At 35.0% G+C, this 19,031-nt stretch overlaps 2 protein-coding genes across 6 annotated transcripts in view; one reads left to right on the top strand and one right to left on the bottom strand.

Annotated features, from left to right (window-relative positions):
• gopc (golgi-associated PDZ and coiled-coil motif containing) overlaps positions 1 to 2,710 on the top strand; it is a 14,912-nt gene extending 12,202 nt beyond the window's left edge. For both annotated transcript variants that reach the window (XM_016556479.1, XM_016556480.1), the window contains one exon: positions 2,274 to 2,710. In XM_016556479.1, coding sequence (XP_016411965.1) covers positions 2,274 to 2,392 — 119 coding nt within the window. In that variant the 3' untranslated portion in view covers positions 2,393 to 2,710. The remainder of the gene's footprint in view (positions 1 to 2,273) is intronic.
• A 3,797-nt stretch (positions 2,711 to 6,507) lies between these two features.
• dcbld1 (discoidin, CUB and LCCL domain containing 1) overlaps positions 6,508 to 19,031 on the bottom strand; it is a 38,017-nt gene continuing 25,493 nt past the window's right edge. The window contains exons 8-15 of one of the 4 annotated variants that reach the window (XM_016556475.1): positions 17,392 to 17,580; positions 14,548 to 14,669; positions 13,925 to 14,081; positions 13,749 to 13,844; positions 12,275 to 12,359; positions 11,495 to 11,541; positions 10,449 to 10,601; positions 6,508 to 8,030 (exon numbers count right to left, since the gene is read on the bottom strand). In XM_016556475.1, the coding sequence (XP_016411961.1) occupies positions 7,471 to 8,030; positions 10,449 to 10,601; positions 11,495 to 11,541; positions 12,275 to 12,359; positions 13,749 to 13,844; positions 13,925 to 14,081; positions 14,548 to 14,669; positions 17,392 to 17,580 (1,409 nt within the window). In that variant the 3' untranslated portion in view covers positions 6,508 to 7,470. The remainder of the gene's footprint in view (positions 8,031 to 10,448; positions 10,602 to 11,494; positions 11,542 to 12,274; positions 12,360 to 13,748; positions 13,845 to 13,924; positions 14,082 to 14,547; positions 14,670 to 17,391; positions 17,581 to 19,031) is intronic. The other 3 variants (XM_016556477.1, XM_016556476.1, XM_016556478.1) reach the window with 3 other exon arrangements.

Below are 19,031 nucleotides of genomic sequence, written 5' to 3'. Positions count from 1 at the left end.
ACTTTGCTTCCTTTGCTCCTATTAAACAAACTCGCGAGACTAGCATATCTCAGAGGCGCGCGCGCTGCGCATTCGTGCTGCGTCATCCGCCGGAACGGCTTCAGCGTACGACAGATACCGGAAGTGAGAGAAAAGTGTTTATTACGTTTGAAATATGGATATTTTTCTTACAAAAACACATGGATTCGCTACAGGAGGTTTTTGTTCACCCCCCGGAGCCGTGTGAGGCACTTTTATTATGAATGCTCGCGCTTTATTTGACGACTTTTTTATTTGACTGTTCAACTGCAACACCCGCTGACTGCAATGATAGAGCTTGGAATAGCCAGGACAATTTTTAATATAACTCCGACTGGATTCGTCTGAAAGAAGGAAGTCATATACACCTAGGATGCCTCGAGGGTGAGTAAAACACAAGCTAATTTTCATTTTTGGGTGAACTAACCCTTTAAATTAATTCATTTTCTTCCAGTCGAAGAACCATTTTTTTTTTTTTTTACAGCATTTTTTACAGCATTTATTAATCTGTGTAAACTTATAAGTATACTGTTGTTCATTCTTTGTTTGCTCACAATATATTAATATTGCATTGTAACTTATTTCATACATTTTGTTATTTATCTTTGATGCTAAGGCAATAAATATGAATATGAATAAATAAATAAATAAATAATAAAATAAAAGTAATAAATATTAATAAATAATTAACGCTACAATAATATTAATGTTACTTTAAAATACAAATTTACAGCATTTATAAATCTATGTAAATTTATAAATATGCCATTGTTGTATTTCAGCTTATACTATTGTTGATTGTCAATTCATGGTAGTAATTTTTCATTAATTGTATTTTTTTTAATCTTTGATGCTAATATATGGCAATAAGACAAATATGAATGAATGAATGAATAAATGTTATATATAAAATAATGCTAACTAATAACATTAAAGTTAATTTAAAATACATTTTGAAACATTAAAAATGTATTAAGTAATATTAACCTGTTATTAACTGTTAATATTAACTGTTTGGGGTCTCTAAGATTTGTTCTTATATTTTTAAAAGAAGTCTCTTATGCTCAACAAGGCTGCATTTATTTGATCAAAAATATAGTAAAACAGTAATATAGTTTTAATATTTTAATAAAACAGTAATATTGTGAAATATTATTACAATTTAGAATAACATTTTTCTATTTTAGTATATTATAAAATGTAATTTCATCCTGTGATGGCAAAGATTAATTTTCAGCATCATTACTCCAGTCTTCAGAGTCACATGATCCTTCAGAAATTATTCTCTGATATGCTGATTTGCTGCTCAAGAAACATTTCTTATTATTATTAATGTTGAAAACAGCTATATTGCTTAATATTTTTGTGGGAAACGTGATCCATTTTTAGTATTATTTTGTTAATAGAAAGTTTAACATAACATATATATATATGTATATATTACTTAATGCAAAAATCTTTACAAAAAAATTACTTCTCTGTGGCATTATTTTCAAAATAGTTAAAGACATTTCCCGCAAAATTCTCATCATTGTAACATGCTAATTTGTTTTTTAATTTCCAATTAAGGACATACATACCCTCAAATTTACAGTCACTCAGTTTTCAATATTTAATATTTCAATTTAAAAAATGTAAATAAAACAATTAAATACTGAAAAGAGAAATTTAAGGGTTAATGTGCTTATTTCTCATGAAAATAATGGCACAATGCAAAATAAGACCAATAATAATTAATGGTACTGAATTAAACAATTTTCTATATTTTAAAAATAATTAACTTTTTTTTTATTTGTATTTTTAGGACAATGAAGCACACTTCCCTCAAAAAAAAAAAATTGTAACATGCTACTTTTTAATTTAATTAAATTCAGTACAAAAATATACATTACTGACAATTAGAGAAAGGGTGAGTATCTGATTTGCTGCTCAAGAAACATTTCTTATTATTATTAATGTTGAAAACAGCTATATTGCTTAATATTTTTGTGGGAAACGTGATCCATTTTTAGTATTATTTTGTTAATAGAAAGTTTAACATAACAGCATTCATAAATATCTTTACTGTCACTTTTGATCAGTTTAATAAAAGTATAAATTTCTTTCAAAAAAAAAATCTTACTGACCCTTTTGGGCTGTACTGTATGCAATGATATTGTTATAGTCTATGCAGCAGTTTAATCATAAAAACCAAAGCCTAATGGAAAATTGTGACGTTGATCTAAACTGACCAATGGTTTGTTTTCTCCTCACAGCTGTAGGGAAGCACTTAGTGAACAACAGAACAGAGAATGGAGATGCCGCCTTGTCGAGTGAATGCCCCTCAGACGACAAGACCTCCAAGACAGCAGAGTCTGGAGAGAGTTCCTCCTAGATCTCCAGACTAACAGAAGGATCCTGGAGACGAGAGAGAGAGGAGCGTCAGGCGCAGAGACAGAGACCAGAAAGAGATTACGTCTGCACATGTATAATATGTAACATACCAGATTCTTCTTGTTTTATGCCGTTTGGAGAACAGACTGCTTCAGCGTCCCCTGGAGATGGATGAACCACTGAGAAACACTGAGAGAAGAGGACATAATGTTACTCAGTGGCCACAAAGGATTGTTTGCAAATGTATGTCACCATCTTGCTTTATAGTTGTAAAGAAACAATGACAATTTACATAGACGAGTAAAGTGATGGGATGGAATTATATGATATAAGAGTTTTGATTCTTGATTTCCTCTTTTGTGTGACCTCTCTGTGCATTTAATGACCCTCCGTAGGTGAGCTGAATATGAGCTCAAATGTAGGGCTCCTACTTTAATGATTCACTCTTCTTCTCTTGTACTGAAGTAGATGTTAAAACAAACTACTGTTTGCTCAAAATGTACGCACATTGTTTTTAACCTCTCTGTTTTAGCCTAATGTGATCCTGTACTTAGCTGTCCTCTGCTCTAAAGCAAAGGCAAACAGGATGATGCTACTTCCTGTTTTGCACACAGGGTGGTCAGTAGGTGACAGGGACAGAAACGACACAGCGGAGTTTTACTAATAGTGCACACCCATGTGCTTTCATTTCTTTGCTTACTTCACCAACAGTGCAAGAACAGAAGTGGAGAGGTGCCATTTAGTTGATCTACAATGAATTTTGATGTGGATTTCATAGAAGAGATATCCAGGTCATATTTTACCCCATAGAAAACATTAAACAACAAATATTAATAATTAATGTTCCGTAAAATTAAACATTTTCTTTATTTAAAAAAATAAGTACCTTTTTTCCTTTTAATTTATTTTAGGGTGAAATGTGACCTAGACATTCCTCTCAAGCTTTCAATATATCCGCCCTTACATATCTATCAAGGTATTTTTAAACATCTTTACTGAACAATGTCCATCTAGACCTGATAGTGTCATTGATCCTACTGTATTAACACTGTCTTTGGAGAAGATACTAATATGAACCGGTTAGGGAAGTGTACTTGCATTTTTACACAGCGATGTAGCATAGCGTGTTTAATCCAAGCCAATTTACTCTTTATATTCTGTGAAAAAAACAACAACATAAAAGTGAACTGAAATTAAGGATGAGGATTCTCAACAACTAACTTGCCCTATATTCATTCTCAGTAGAGTCGGCTGTAGTGCCTCAAAATCTGTGAATTGTAAGATCACTACTGTATAGATCTCTAGAAGAGTTCCTATAATCATCAGTGTTGCTTTCCTACCATTGAGTTATTTAACATATCACTTTTCTCTCAATCTGTTCTCTCACTAGCATTTTCAGAAAGGTGTTTATCACCATTTAATGCTCCAGTCTGAATGTCTGTACATTGATTACTCTATATTTAAATGAAACATATGGGCTGCATAGCAATAAAACATTCCCTAAACAATTGCTTTACCCTGCTGGAAAAAAAACAGCTTGGTGGTTAAGATGGTCTTAGGCTGGTTTAAGCAGGTTTTTCAGCAAGGAAGCATAGCTTGAGTGATAAATATGAAATATTCATAAGTTATTTGCTTCACACTGTAATTGTCACAGGTGTTTGTAGATGTTAGGCATATGAGGGCAGTCGGGACAATCAGCTCCTTTGGCCGTAAGGTCTTCTCTTTATCAGTATGTGAGCTGGTTCAGTGGACTGTTGTTAGTTTTATTTTCATCTGGGAGATGATTTGTGATCTGAAATGCTTCCCACACTGCCAGGGCATGGCACCACACAGATGCAACTTTGACATGGAGGAACATAGCCAATCCTTTTTTGTGATTATTTTTCTGTTAACTCATTCCCAGTGTCATGGGAAATGTCATAGGGAGATTGGGAATAAATGTTCCACATGTAGTTATTGTATGACATGAAATGTTTCAATAAACTTACATTTATTTGCCCAGAGCATCGTGTTTTGTTGGGGTGCAGTTGCAGTAACTCATTTAAACGTGAGGTGGCAGTACGACAGGCTTGACAGAACAAGTACAAAACATTTAAGCCTGCTGTTATATTCGATACGTAAAACGTTCATCTCTCAATTATCGTTTTACATTTGCATTTTATGTTTGGCCCCTACAATAATTTACTGAGCTTTGATCATAAAAGCGTGATATATCAAATATGATACTTTAATAAAATGTTTCATTTTTCTTTTGTTACTATTTTTTAATATCAGGCTTTACAGGGTTAAGCCAATTCAAATCTCAGGAAGATTTTTGTCTTAATGGAGACATTTGTTAATGAATAAATATGCTTTAAAAAAAATAATAATTCCAGGGATGTACAAATGGAAATCTGCTCTTGTTATCTCTCTATAATATGATTAAATAAAATGCTATATCCTGTCATCATCGCTAGAAAATGTGGTTCCACCTGCACATCCTGAGAAAGTTAACTTAGCCTACCATGTAACGCCGCTCTGGGTTCGTCCACATATTGGCTTCAGTAAAGGTCTGGATGATAATACTACAAAAAAAGTAAGTTTAAAGTTTCATACACACTAAACTAAGCAAATACAAAATATCAGAAACAACAGTTGCGGCAGAAGCGATGAGCTCATGAATATTAATTACGTAACGTGACGTTCGCCCAGTCGGCTTTGCAACAGAAGGCAGACGATCGTAAATGGTCGCGAGGCAAATGGAATATCCAAGTTAACTATAAACTTTATTTATAATTTTTTTAATTTTAATATTAATATATGACTTTGCGCCTTATGAAGGTAAGGAAAGCAACGTAATACCGACCTTATTAATATTCATAATCTAGCAGGATTCGTTATTTAACGCGCAGGTGTGAACTGGGAACGCACCCTGGCGTGAACTAACAGCCCACAGAAAGTTCCGCTTCCCACAAAGACCTGCATACAAAACACAAAGCTGTTTCGCGAGCCTTCTAAGTTTATGACACAACCTTTTTCTTAGTGCTAATATTTGATAACACATAAGTCGTTAACAACCATTATACTGTACAATGCTTAACACATCAGCAGCTGGCGCAGATGAATAAGATGTTATAATATAATAATGTTTGTTAGTTATTTAACTGTTACCAAACTCTCTGCATGCTTTAGCCTACGTCTTAATATATATATATTTACCATATTTTATACCTGTTCTTCCTTCCTGAATGATTGCATTTGCACATAGGTATACCAGAATCGGATACACATGGACTAACATTTGTTGCAGTCAGTCAGGCCAGGGATTCACTGCTGTGCTTTAATGTTACATACTTTGGGTGTGAAATGTGATGCAGGACGCCTGAACGGTAGATTTAAACAGCAGGGTCACCATCAGCTGCTGCCCCATAACTAACACTCCAACTTTACATTCCTGATGACTGTCCCACAGGGACACCTCATGCGTGACATCCTGCTTTCACCAAATACTTACGTAATCATGCCGATTCTTCACATTTTTAAAAGACATTTGCATTTTTTTTTAGCAAAGCACCCATCACAGGACATGTTGAACTACTGGTGCTTTTAATCAGGGTTTGGACAAGCACAAACACAGCACTGAGATTCTCAGTGGCAAAGCACTAAAACACACCAGCATGACCAGATCCTCATGGGCATATCAAACATTAACCATCGGTCCCCGAGCACATCCCCCAAAACATTTCACAGAAATGAAGACCTGTCAGTAATCTTTAACAGGGATTGTCCCTTAAACAGCAGCAACTCACAGGTCTTCCGGATGCTTAAAGGGATAGCCCACCTGAAAACGAAAATACCTAAATACCTCCATCATATACTCCAATCCAGTATGACTTTATCTCTTTTGTGGAACTTTTGAGCTTGCAGCCTCTCACTTTAATTATGGGAAATACATTGTTTATAATTTTTTTCTCATGTTCCACAGAGGAAAGTCAGACATATGGGTTTGGAATTACATGAGAATGAAAAACAACAATTGTTGTGTGAACTATCCCTTTAAATAATCATTGACAGCACAAAGTAACATGTTTTTTTTTTTTTACTAAATATTAATTTCAAAACTGGATTGTCTATACTCCTATAGACAATCCAAATAAAGAGAGTATGAAATAAGCAATTTTAGTCTGTTATTGCTTTAAACAGCCAATTTTCACATGGAACAAGGGGAGTCCAAAACAAAGTGAACATAACATTACTCGGCATGGAAGAAAGATCAAAACCTTTGAGATTCAACAATGCAATTGCATACAGCAGAATGAGAGATGAAAAATTATCCAAAACAGCTGAATCTAACATAAGCGTACGACCCTTACACCCAATATACACTTGCACATCAGACCAGATCACTTCCAGATCATCATTTTGCTTGCATTATGGAATTAAGCAAATTTTGTTGCATCGACACACAGCTTGCTTCCAGTTTAGATGTGTTAGGCTACTTAAAAAGTGTTTTTAATTAATTTCATGTGTTTTGATTGGTGAAGAGACATGAACGTGGAATGGTTCTAGGTCACCTTTTAGGAGACGGATCAAAGTAACTGCTCAGGAACTTGCGTTACACCAGTAGGGAAGTAACATGGACAAAGAGTATACATTGAACATTTACATAACCAACATTTTAACAATGCAAAGATGGTTGAAAATCAGTGAAATTGTCCTTTTAAGGATATCTGAAGCAGAGTCTGAGAAGATCGAGATGATGGTCACATTTTAGAACACATGAAAACCTGGCTCGCATTCACAGTTTGTGTCTGATAAGGGAATGAACGCATTTGTCCCCTTCAAATTTCTGCATATTGCATTTGATTTAAAACAAAACTTGAACAAACAGGAACATTTTTAAGAAATCTCGATTCATCAAGACAAAGTACATCATATATATACAAAAAAATTGTTAAATTACACAAACTGATCGCATCCATTACGGCCTCCGCAAAAATGCAAAAACAAGTTGTCCCTCATGCACAAATAAGTTAAGTAGAGTCTGGAGGTGATTTTGTTGAGTCCGGTAAATCAGGCAACATCACAGTATGGTTCTTCTCAGCTTCCTTCTGAGCTGCTACCCTCTGGGTCTGGCCTGAGTCCGGAGAAAGGCAGTCTGACGCAGTCTCTGGGAGTGGAATAGCACTCTTGAACCTGGGATTTAATCTGGGGTCTCTGGTACTCCGAACAACTCCCGTTCTGCATGACGGGTTTCTGGATTTTAGGGCTGTCGTAGATGTCTTCTGGGTAATTCCCCCTGTCCGTTTTGATGTGGGGCGCCTGGTAGCCCCCGGCCAGCCCTCCGATCACTTTCCTACAGTTACTGCCCTCCACCGCTCGAAACGATGGGCTTTTGTTTAGTACAACGCCTGGGACGCTGTAGCTGGGATCCGGAAGGAAGGGATCTTTGCGGAAGGCGTGGCGCTCGATGATGGGCGTGGCGTATTCTGGCTCCTGATTGGTCAGTGGCAGGGCGTACTGGATGCCCGTCTGCAGGTGGTCGTAGTGAGAAGTTGCCTCGATGTCCTTGTCTTTGGCCTCGGTGTCCATGGGTCTGAACGTCGAGCCTTTTCGGGAGACAGTGTCTGTGCCAAGCATGAGAGGCTGCTGGTACTCAGCTGAAGAAAAAGAAAAGGGAAATAGTTGGTAACTTAGTAAGAGTTATTCTAAAACACCGTAATCTTTATGTTCAGTGTTATTTTAGTATTATTTATATACTATTAATAGTATTTATTAATATTTTGAATGTGATTTTATTTTTATATTTTCAGTTTTCAATTTAATCTAAGTTTTAGTAATTTTGTTTTGTGCCTTTGTCATTTCTTTTAATTTTTTTATATTTCTATATAGCTTCAATTTATTATTTAGCTTTAATTTTTATTATTATTATTTTTATTATTAATATCAATTTTAGTACTTCAAATTTTATTTCAGTTAGTTAGTATTTAGTGGGCAACATGTCTAATTTTCATTTAAGTTTTTGAAGTTTAAGATTTAATTATTAATTAAGATTTAATTATTTAGTTATTAAGATCTAATTATTACTTTTATTTTATTTCAGCTTTATTTTAATTACCGAAAAAAAAAGAAGATTTTAATAAAATAAAGATTAACTGAAATAAAATATTAAAAAACTTCAACTTTAACTAAATGAAAATGAGAAATATCGCCTTGGCAACTAGCTGAAATAAAATAAGTTTAGGTACTGAAATTGTTCCCGACAGTCTAAAAGACTAACATTTTTAGTAATAAAAACAAAGATTGAACAAATAAATTGTTACAGCATGAATTAAAACAATGAAAAGTTTCAGTATGTGCTCAAAGGGGCTCCAAGTCAAGCAGCGGGCTTGAAATTGGACCGCCTGTAATCTGACTGACGTCTTGCACAAACCTTGAATCATCAATAATTACAGCCCAGGAGGAGTGTAGGGGGAAAAGAGGCAATTAAATTTTAGCAGGCGTTTTCATCTGGCAAGGATTCAGGCTGTTACAACTATTTCAAAAAGGTTACGTTCCTTCTTCAGCTCATTGGTGGGCAATAAATTGCCTTACAAGTTGAACCCCTATATCAGGCAATTAAAAAAAACTCTCCACTCTGACTTCAGTTGCAGCCACAAAAATGAAACGCTCTGGCTTTAAATCCATATTTCCACATGAACACAATGTCCTAACTGGGCATGACAACAAGCAATAAAACAAAGCGATAAATCACATCTCTTCCATGTGAAGTGTTTTTGGTCTGACTATGACAAGTAAGCTGTGCTATAAGACATTTTGTTGGTCACTTGGGTCCTATTACCATATTTGCTTCAGTGTTGGGAAGAACGTAACATTAAACTAACATTAACTACATTTTCAGTAGCATGCTACCAGCTCAAATGTTTTGTTGCTTTGGATTATTATATTAAAAGTTTGGGGTCAGCAATTTGTTTTAATGTTTTTGAAAGAATTATTTTATGCTCATCAAGGCTACATTTATTTATATAAAAATACAATAAAACAGTAATATTGTGATATTGATAACAACAGTAATATTGTAAAATATTATTACAATTTAAAACAATTTATATTTTAATGTCGTTTTTTTAATGTAAATTTTTTCCTGTGAAAGCAAAGCTGAATTTTCAGCATCATTACTCCAGTCTTCAGTCACATGATTATTCAGAAATCATTCTAATATGCTGATTTGCTGCTCAAGAAACATTTCTTTTTATTATTAAAGGGGTCATATGATGCGATTTCAAGTTTTCCTTTCTCTTTGGAGTGTTACAAGCTGATTGTGCATAGATAAGATCCCTGAAGTTGCAAAGACTAAAGTCTCAAAACCAAAGAGATATTCTTTATCAAAGTTAAGACTCTGCCACGCCCCCCTAAAACGGCTCGTTCTAACACGCCCCACATATCTACCTCACTATGTGAAAATATCTGCGTAATGCCGCTCAAATGTGCACGCAAAGAAAGAAGGCATGGTGTCAGTAACCGCAGTTAGTGTTGAAGCAGCCATGTCACGGAGACGGCTGTGTGTTTCTAGGCGAAAGCAAAAGCACTATATTTGGCCTTCCGAAAGTAGAAAGGAGGGGGCTTTGTAGAAAACGAAGCGTTTGAGAGAGGCGGGGCATAGAGGACCTACAATAATGTACAGTATTTGAAAAATAATGTGTTTTTTGAACATTAAAGCATGTCAACATATTCTGTTACACCAAATACACAAAATAATGATCTTTAAAAAAGCATCATATGACCCCTTTAATGTTGAAAACAGTTGTGCTGCTTCATATTTTTGTGGAAACAGGATTTTTTTTTTTTTTTGATGAATAGAAGTTCAAAAGAACAGCATTTATTTGAAATAGAAATCCTTTAAAACATTATAAATGCTTTTACTGTCACTTTTGGTCAAATTGATGCCTACTTGCTCAGTAAAAGAAATCATTTCTTTAGCATACTACAGTTTTTTTAGCAGCTTCCTCAACACAGAGTAGCAAAATCCTTGTAGCCGGATGAGACACTGTGTAAAGATTAAATCAGTCAATCTTTACCTGCCATTGCACTGGTTACCAGGTCCAGCTTCTGGATGGGGTCTTTCTCAGAGCTGTACTTGATGGTGAACTCTGTGGACTGGTGCCTGGCAAACGGCTGTTTTATCTGTCTCCAACAGCCTGTAGACAAGAATCTTTCAACTGTCAGCCATTCTGTGAAAGATGGTTTTATCTCTGTGTGAGTTGAGCAGCTACGTATATTTGGAAGAAGGGGTATGTCATGAAGACAAAAAATATTTTGTGAAGACTTGGTGAATGATAAAGGTAAAAAAGACATTCAGATCATCCAGATATGGTGAAGTCATGTTTTATCCATCCAAATGTGTGAATGAAATGATTTTATGTATTTTATGTCGTTCTGAAAGCAACGTTTTGCTGAAAGCAAAGAAAAAGTTCACCCAAAAATGAACATTTTGCTGCTATTTACTCACCCTTAAGCTGTTATAAATCTGTAGGACTAATTTCATCGATGGAACACAAAACAATAAATTTACAAAAATATTTTTGTAAAGCTGCTCTTTTTCGAACAATGAAATAAATGGAGAACAGTGGCGCCAAAAACAAAAGCATCATAAAAGCAACTCAAATGACACATTCTTCTGAAGTTATTCGATAGCTTTATATGAAAACAAACCAAAAATTAAGTAATTATTCATAAATGATAACAACAAACAAAGTCTGTTTCATATACAAAGCTATCAGATAGCCTTAGAAGGAAAATTTTCAAAAAACAGCAGCTTAAATATTTTTACAAACATTCTTCAAAAAATCTTTTTTTTTTCCACATATAGTTATGAAATAACTTCAGAGGATTTATAGCATATAGCATATGGGCTGCTTTTATGGTGGTATTTTTTTGGGACCACTACTCCCCATCTATTCTCGTTGTATGAAAAAGTGCAGTTTGAACATTTTTGTAAACATCTTGCTTTGTGTTCCACTGAAGAAATTAGTCATAGGTTTATAACAGCTTTGGTGTTTATAACAGGTTTTGTGGATTATTCCTTTAAATGTTCCAGCCAGTTCAGTTAAAACGAATGTTTTACCTGTATGTGTCTCCGCAGAGCCATATGTGTTCTCCTTTGTCTTCTTACTGTGGGACAATGAAAAACATCAACATCAGAGACACAGGTGGCAAAGTCTAGGGTCTCTCATCACCTTCATCAGTCTTAAACAACAGAAGAAGCCTAACAATTCCCTTGAAACAACTCCATAAGAGGTCTCCATTCATTCATCCTCATTTCCCCCGTCCCTGAGCTCTCTCTCAGAGGACTAAAGCAGCTGGCACATCTCCTGACACTGACCTTTGACCCTCAACTCTCCTTTATCCCCCACAGTCCTCAATCGCTCCATTCTTTATGAATCTAAACACCGCTGCAATGTGTTGCTGAGGAATCACAACAGGCCACACAGGGTTTACTCTTTTATTGACACCAGTGGCTGTGATATCTATTAGGGCAGGCTGGGAATCACTGGTGCATGTACATATGCAATGCTGAGACTGTCTGCTGTGTTTGATAACAGGACTTGAAACAGATGGTAGCTGAACTGAGATAAACCTGCTGTGCTCCAATGAATGCTAACATATCAGACTCGACCTCCCTCTCACATCAGACACAACATGGAGAATACAGACAAAATAGTCTTAACTTTCATCCTTTCTTCTTTAAAGTCAACATGAAATCAAAACGGACCTATTTACTTTGCTGATACAAATTGAAGGTTAGGTAATCATAACAGAGGTCTTTTACATCTCAAAAAGGACTTCAAGGAAAATCCAAACTAATATGCCAATTAAAAAATTAAAAAACATAAAATTGACTTACTTGTATAGCATTTTAACCACGCAGATTCCCACCAGAAGCAAGACCACAAGCAGAATGGTGGGCACAATTATTACGACCAGATTAACTGAAAATAAAAGAAAAATACAAGATATTTTCTTCATGATGAAGAAAAACAAAGAAATATTCATGTACATGGTCTCACATTTTTGAACCATGACATTTCAGAGATGAGAAAAGATAATATAATAATATAAAAATAAACAATCATATATTTCTATAAAGGAAATAAATTAAAATGTGTACAAGTAAATAATAAAATACTGCACAAATATAACAATTAAGGTCAGGTAGATAACTTATTTTAGTGTCATTGATGTACTATTAAAATTCTTAGTAATATTTTGAATTACATTTAATTTTTATATTTTCTGTTTTTTAATTTTTGTTTACTTTTTACTAATTTAAAAAAACATTTTTTATATAGTTTTTATTAAGTTTTAGTTCTAGTTATTTTAGTACTTCAACAAACTAAATGAAAATGAGAAATGTTAGCTGAAATAAAATAAGCAATTGAATTTATTTAATATTTTATTTTATTTCAGCTGTTCATTTTAAGTAATTCACTTTTTATGGTTATAGTTAAAGGGTTAGTTCACCCAAAAACGAAAATTAGCCCATGAATTGGGCTAATTTTGGGGGGGGGGGTGAACAAAGTCCTCCTGTAGCGAATCCATGCGTTTTTGTAAGAAAAATAACCATATTTAAAATGTAATAATCACTTTAGTCTAGCTTGCGCCAACAGTTGTATGCGGAAGCAGCTCTGGGAGGATGACGTAAGACGTCGTCGTTGCGCATGCACCACTCAGAAGTGACAAACGCGGAAGCGCAGTGGAGAGATCAAAACATAACAACGGTCACGAATTAGAAGTACAAAATGAGGATTTGTAAAGAAGAATGTCGGAGGATTTCGATATAAGCCAAGAGGAGACTGGTTTTCCTTTGCTTCCTTTGCTCGTTGGTTTTCACGAGACTCACTGGCGCATGCGCAGCGCTGACCTCAGAGGTCATCCGCCCGGAACGGCTTCCCTTTACAACAGTGAGCACAAGCTACATTAAAGTGATTTTATTATGGATGCATGCACTTTATTTCATGTCTTTTGGACTGATGAACTGCAACACCCGCTGACTGCCATTAAACAGCTTGGAAGATCAAAGTCAATTTTTAATGTAACTCCGATTGGATTCATCTGAAAGAAGGAAGTCATATACGCCTAGGATGGCTTGAGGGTGAGTAAATAATGGGCTAATTTTCATTTTTGGGTGAACTAACCCTTTAATGACAGTAAACCCCTGAGGCAGACAACAAGTAACAAAATATAGAGAAAAAATGCTTTAAGCTGAAATTTGAATAAGGGTAGGGAAGAGATATTTGCATGTTTTCAGACATTTGTTCAGTACATCTGCAACATAATCTGTAATAATTAATGAGTGATTAGCTTGTGTAAAATCATACCAAGATCAGCCTGAGAGGCCACTGGTTTGGTCATGTCATCGTGAATGGGCTGTGTAGGCTGGGCCTCCTGTGTCACCGGAGACGATGAATTCACTGCTTGGGGAGAAACAGTGGTTTAGTGAACAGTTTGAATGAGAAAAATTAGGTTGTAAAGTCTTTATGTGTCAGACATGCACCTAGGATGGGTTTAACATAAGGACAGCCCAGTAGCTGCACTCTCATAGCGATTGTCCGGTGCCACTGTTGAGGTACGATTCGAATGCTTCGTGCTACGATGGAGGGATGGAAGGTGTTGCGTGTTTGGTGGAGGCTGTCAGTATTTCCTTCAAAGATCTGAGGTAAAACAGAGGAATGATGCACAGACACTTAAAAAAAGAATTTTTATTACTGACTCTTATTAAACATCTCTGGTCTCATTGTGTGTGATTCATTAGTGCTCATTATTGACATTTTTTTTTTTTTCATAAACGGAAAGAAAATTTTTGATGCCATTTGGCCAGGGAAAAACTAAAATCTCTCTCTCTAGAATATATTATTATTATTATTTCCTACTATTGGCCAGGGAAAAACCAAAAATAAAATATATAATAATAAATCAATAATTCAATAAATAAAGAAATAATAATAACTCTCTCTCTCTATATATATATTTATATATATTTAAAATGACAATACTATAATATCATTAATATTATTACATTATTTTATTTTACTCCAAAATACTCCATATAGTGGACGCTATGTGCCATTTCCGGGTTGTGTTGAACATGATTATGCAGTGATATAAAGAAAGTCTTACCATATCATCAGAGTTATTATACTGGACAAATGTTCGCCAGCGACTCCTCTCTTTGTACTCGATCTTGTAGTTTTTTACAAAATATCCGAAGCCTGCAACGGTCAAGCCTGTGGTCAGAATACCTATGAAACAAAAATATGACTCAGAATTATGTCATTAGCAAACTAAAGTTTAGTTCAATGTCTAGGCACACAACATTTAGCCTCAAACGCTCCTGAGGTCATTCTCCTGAGTACAGTCATGCAAACGCTCAGCCAGCTGAGGAATGTGACAGCATGTAGGCTAAAGACTTCACTTCAGAGTGTAGCCCGTCATCTGCATCAGTGGAAAACCTGCGGCCGGCCTCCTTCAGTTACTGAACACATTCCTGAGGGAAACACTCAAGTGACATGTTCCCAGCAGACACAGAAAGACCCCAAGGCCTGTTATTACTTTCCAACATTGACTACATCACAGGCGTGAGGACACCACCGTGATGATCACAGAAGCAAGTCAAAGTGTGAAGCTGTGAGATTGAAGTGTGATGACTTGAAAGTTGAGAAAGGAAGTTGCTCATCATCAAAGAGAGACCACTATTTAAAGCAAGTCAGGAAAGCTAAAGAATCAAAAAAAATTTTTTTTTTTTTTAAAAGACACTGGCGTCCCTTCTTGTGGCTGAAGAGGAGTATACTGAAAACTAAACAAGCAGGTAAGGTAAATTAAGGTAATTGTGGTTCTGACTGGATGAGCCATGCATAACTCATAATTCTCACACCTACTAAGTGAAAATTACTGCTGGGATAGCATTTGGACATCTGACACATTTTTAAAATGATAGCATTTTAAAATTTGTTTTATTTTAATATCGTTTTCACATTTTTTTTTTTTTTTAAATGCATTTATCTTTTTTTTTATCATTTTCAAATTTGCTATAAAATTCAGTTTCGTTTTTAGTAGTTTCATTAATAATTTTGTTCGATTTAGTTTAGTTTTTATTTTGTGAACACATTTCTATTTAGTTTTTATATAGTTTAGTTTCAGTTTTAGTTTTAATAATTGTTTTTTGTAATTGTAAAGTTTAGCAGAACTAACAGATCACTTCCAGAGCGCAGACCAAAGAAAGACTTAATTTAACCCTAGTGACGCAAACGTCTAGCGACACAAAATTAAAGCATCCTGAGATTGATTAGATGGTAAAAGTGTACAAATATATGTCAAAATGAAGCATTCAAGCCTTTTTACTCCATAAATCTACACAAGTTGCGCTTAATTTAATATAAATTGTCATATTTGAAAGCACTAGATTGAATGATAAATGTGTTATGATATTTAATATGCAAATAAATATAATTTGTTTAGATGTCTTCTATCTTACTTAACCACAATCATGATATTGTAACTGTCGTGTCTTGCTTTCTTTCCCACGAACAACCGCGCATAAATCATAACTGGGGCTAATGAAATTCAATAACGGCGGAGCCTCAACATCTTATCACCCCGTTTATTTTAGTAAAACTTCTTACAATATGTGGTGATGCACGTGACAGGTGGATACATTTCCTTCTCAACCTCCATTGCATCGATCGTGCCTTATTCCTGATCATACCTTTCGCAGTGCACTTTAAACCAGAGTCCTGCACGCGGATGACTCCCCATGGGTACCGATAATATTTGATGAAATGGGTGGAATATTATTTAAGTTGTCATTTGCGTTGCATGATGAATCACTAACTTCAATTGAAAATACAGTAAAAAATACAGTAACATTGTGAAATATTATTACAATTTAATTGTATAATAACTGTTTTCTATTTGAATATATTTTAAAATGTAATTTAGTCCTGTGATAAAAAGCTGAATATTCAGCATCATTACTCCAGTCTTCAGTGCCACATGATCCTTCAGAAATCATTCTAATATGCTGATTTGCTGCTAAAGAAAAAAAAAATCTTACTGACCCAAACTTTTTAACAGCACTGTAGGTTACAGTGATTTTACTTTGTTTAAGGGTGATTCTAATATAACAACAACGCTAGTTTCTTGTGGCTCATTGCTTTGATTTACCCTACTCTCTACAGCAATGTATTTAAAAAAAAAAAACATGAATTTTTCATGCCTGTTGACAAAAGCTTTCTCAGAGAAAAATGCAGTGGTAAAATGCTTATTCTCTAGTTTTATTTAGCCTTACAAATTTACGCTATCATCACAACAATAACAGAGCTTCCTCTTTGAGACGGGCCGGTTTCACTCAGGGTCATCATGTCCAAAAGCACAGATTCCCTCTAGGAGACAAAGTGAGTATTCTCTTTCTCCTTGAGCTGTATGAAATAAACCCGGTTGTGCTGTCTACACACAGTCGTGCTCAAAATAAACCAAATAAATCAAAAATAAAATAAATCAAAATAAATGTCCGGCGTGTTCCTAAATTTAAATGTACTTTTGTAAGAGGGTTTGTATATGTGATGAATGGACACAGAGAGGGTCTTTCTGTGTTTTTATGCAATACCAGGAACTGTTCAAAAGATGCAGATACCAGTTAGCGGTCGGGGAGGGGTGAACGCTCATGTGCTCCGAGTGTGTAATGCTCGGCACTCAGAACTGGTCATGAGAAAGACCTTTTGTGAGGATAATTACACCCTCTGGAACCAACTTTGGGTCTTTCCACCATGTCTGCGTGTTTGTTTAGATATAATAGCATTACATTTCTCCCTTAAGTACAGAAAAACTACTACTATGCATTGGGAAAGCCAAATCTGCACATTGAGGTATTAAAGAGGAAACTGGCACAGTCAGGTGACCCAGAGTCGAACAATCAGAATAAACAACATGTAAATGAGATCAGGTTATGAAGGCTACAAATATTACCTGTGATCCTCCTCTTTTCTCCGAGGTCAATCTGGAGCCATTTTGGATGGTTATTGTTAAGGTCATCAGAGACACCCGGTTGGGTGCTGTTAGGAAACCAGTCGACTTCAGACCCGTCAGAAGAGATACTGTGTGATGACAAGCTTGTAGTAGTGCTCACAGGTTGAAAAACAGTCTGTTGACTGCAATCTGTAAAAGAGAGGACATTGTGGTCAGAAATACATTTAAAATGAAACATTTACACTACAATTTAGTTTGGGGTCTGTAAGATTTTTTTCAAAAAAAATTAACACTTTTATTCAACAAGGATGCATTCAATTGATCAAAAGTGACAGTAAAGACTTGAAAATTGTTAAATTCTATTTCAAATAAATGCTGTTCTTCTGAACTTTTTGTTTATCAAAGAATCCAGAAAAATGATTCACAAAAATATTTAGCAGCACAACGGTTTTCAACACTGCATCAAATCAGCATATTAGAATGATTTCTGAAGGATCATGTGACACTGAAGACCGAAGTAATGATGCTGAAAATTAGGCTTTGCCATCAGAGAAATAAATTACATTTTATAATACACTAAAATACAAAACTGGCATTTTAAATTGTAATATTAATAAACAAAATAAATTACTGTATTTTTTATCAAATAAATGCAGCCTTGTTAAGCATGAGAGACTTCTTTCAAAAGCATATAAAAATCTTTTGAATGGTAGTGTAAGTGTCAGATATCTTGCGATTCGTGCCACATGTGCAACTATGGTGAATATTAATGAATTCCAAATTTAAAAAAAGAACTTCAAAAGAGAGTAATGTTAGTTCTACTCGTGTCTAGTGCTTGGCATAATAAAACACACGTGAAGCAAAAACACAGTTACGTGTGCATTGACTCAACAGGAAGCCCTGAGCTCTTAAAATACCCACCGTGTGTACAGTTAAATGGAAACGTATGTGCTATGAACAATATTACAATAAAAGAGGGGGGAATGACCCCCACTTTCTTTAAAGAGAGAAAAACGGCCAAATACATCCTGTTGCTTAGTCCCGATTTGGCTAACACTATCACATTCCACACATTTAGCATATGTCGGCAGAGGAAACTCGGGAAGAAGACAAGGAGAATCTCAGAAAGAGGTCAGAAAAGATCCCCAGACTGAAGTTTCTGCATACTCATTATGAGTACAGTGGGTATTTTACTTTTTTTAAAGCTTTCAATTAGGGATGCACCGATACCACTTTTTCCAGTACTCGCCCGATACCGATACTTTCATTTTTGGTACTTGCCGATACCGAGTACCGATACCGATATTTTTATTGCATTTGTAAATTTTTTAAATATTGGGTACAGGAATCAAAAGAGTATGTATAATGTTAGTTGGTTAACTTCATTTATCAAATAGATACAGTCAAACCAAAATATATTCAGACACCTTCAACATTTATCACATTATAACAGTTTATTCACTATAGTTTAAAAAATGGTAATAAAATATGTCAATAACTCAGTTAAACAGAGTCAGAACAAATTCAGCTTGATAATGTTAGATAACTTTGATAGAAAGGTATGTAATGGATTACAATCAACCAAAAATTATTCAGACAGCTGTTAGTATGACGGTATTTACACAACTATCAATACTTAG

This window comes from Sinocyclocheilus rhinocerous, unplaced genomic scaffold (assembly GCF_001515625.1).
Source record: "Sinocyclocheilus rhinocerous isolate Xijiao unplaced genomic scaffold, SAMN03320098_v1.1 scaffold827, whole genome shotgun sequence".
NCBI classification, from domain to species: domain Eukaryota; kingdom Metazoa; phylum Chordata; class Actinopteri; order Cypriniformes; family Cyprinidae; genus Sinocyclocheilus; species Sinocyclocheilus rhinocerous.
This window is presented reverse-complemented; position numbering and strand designations above follow the sequence as displayed.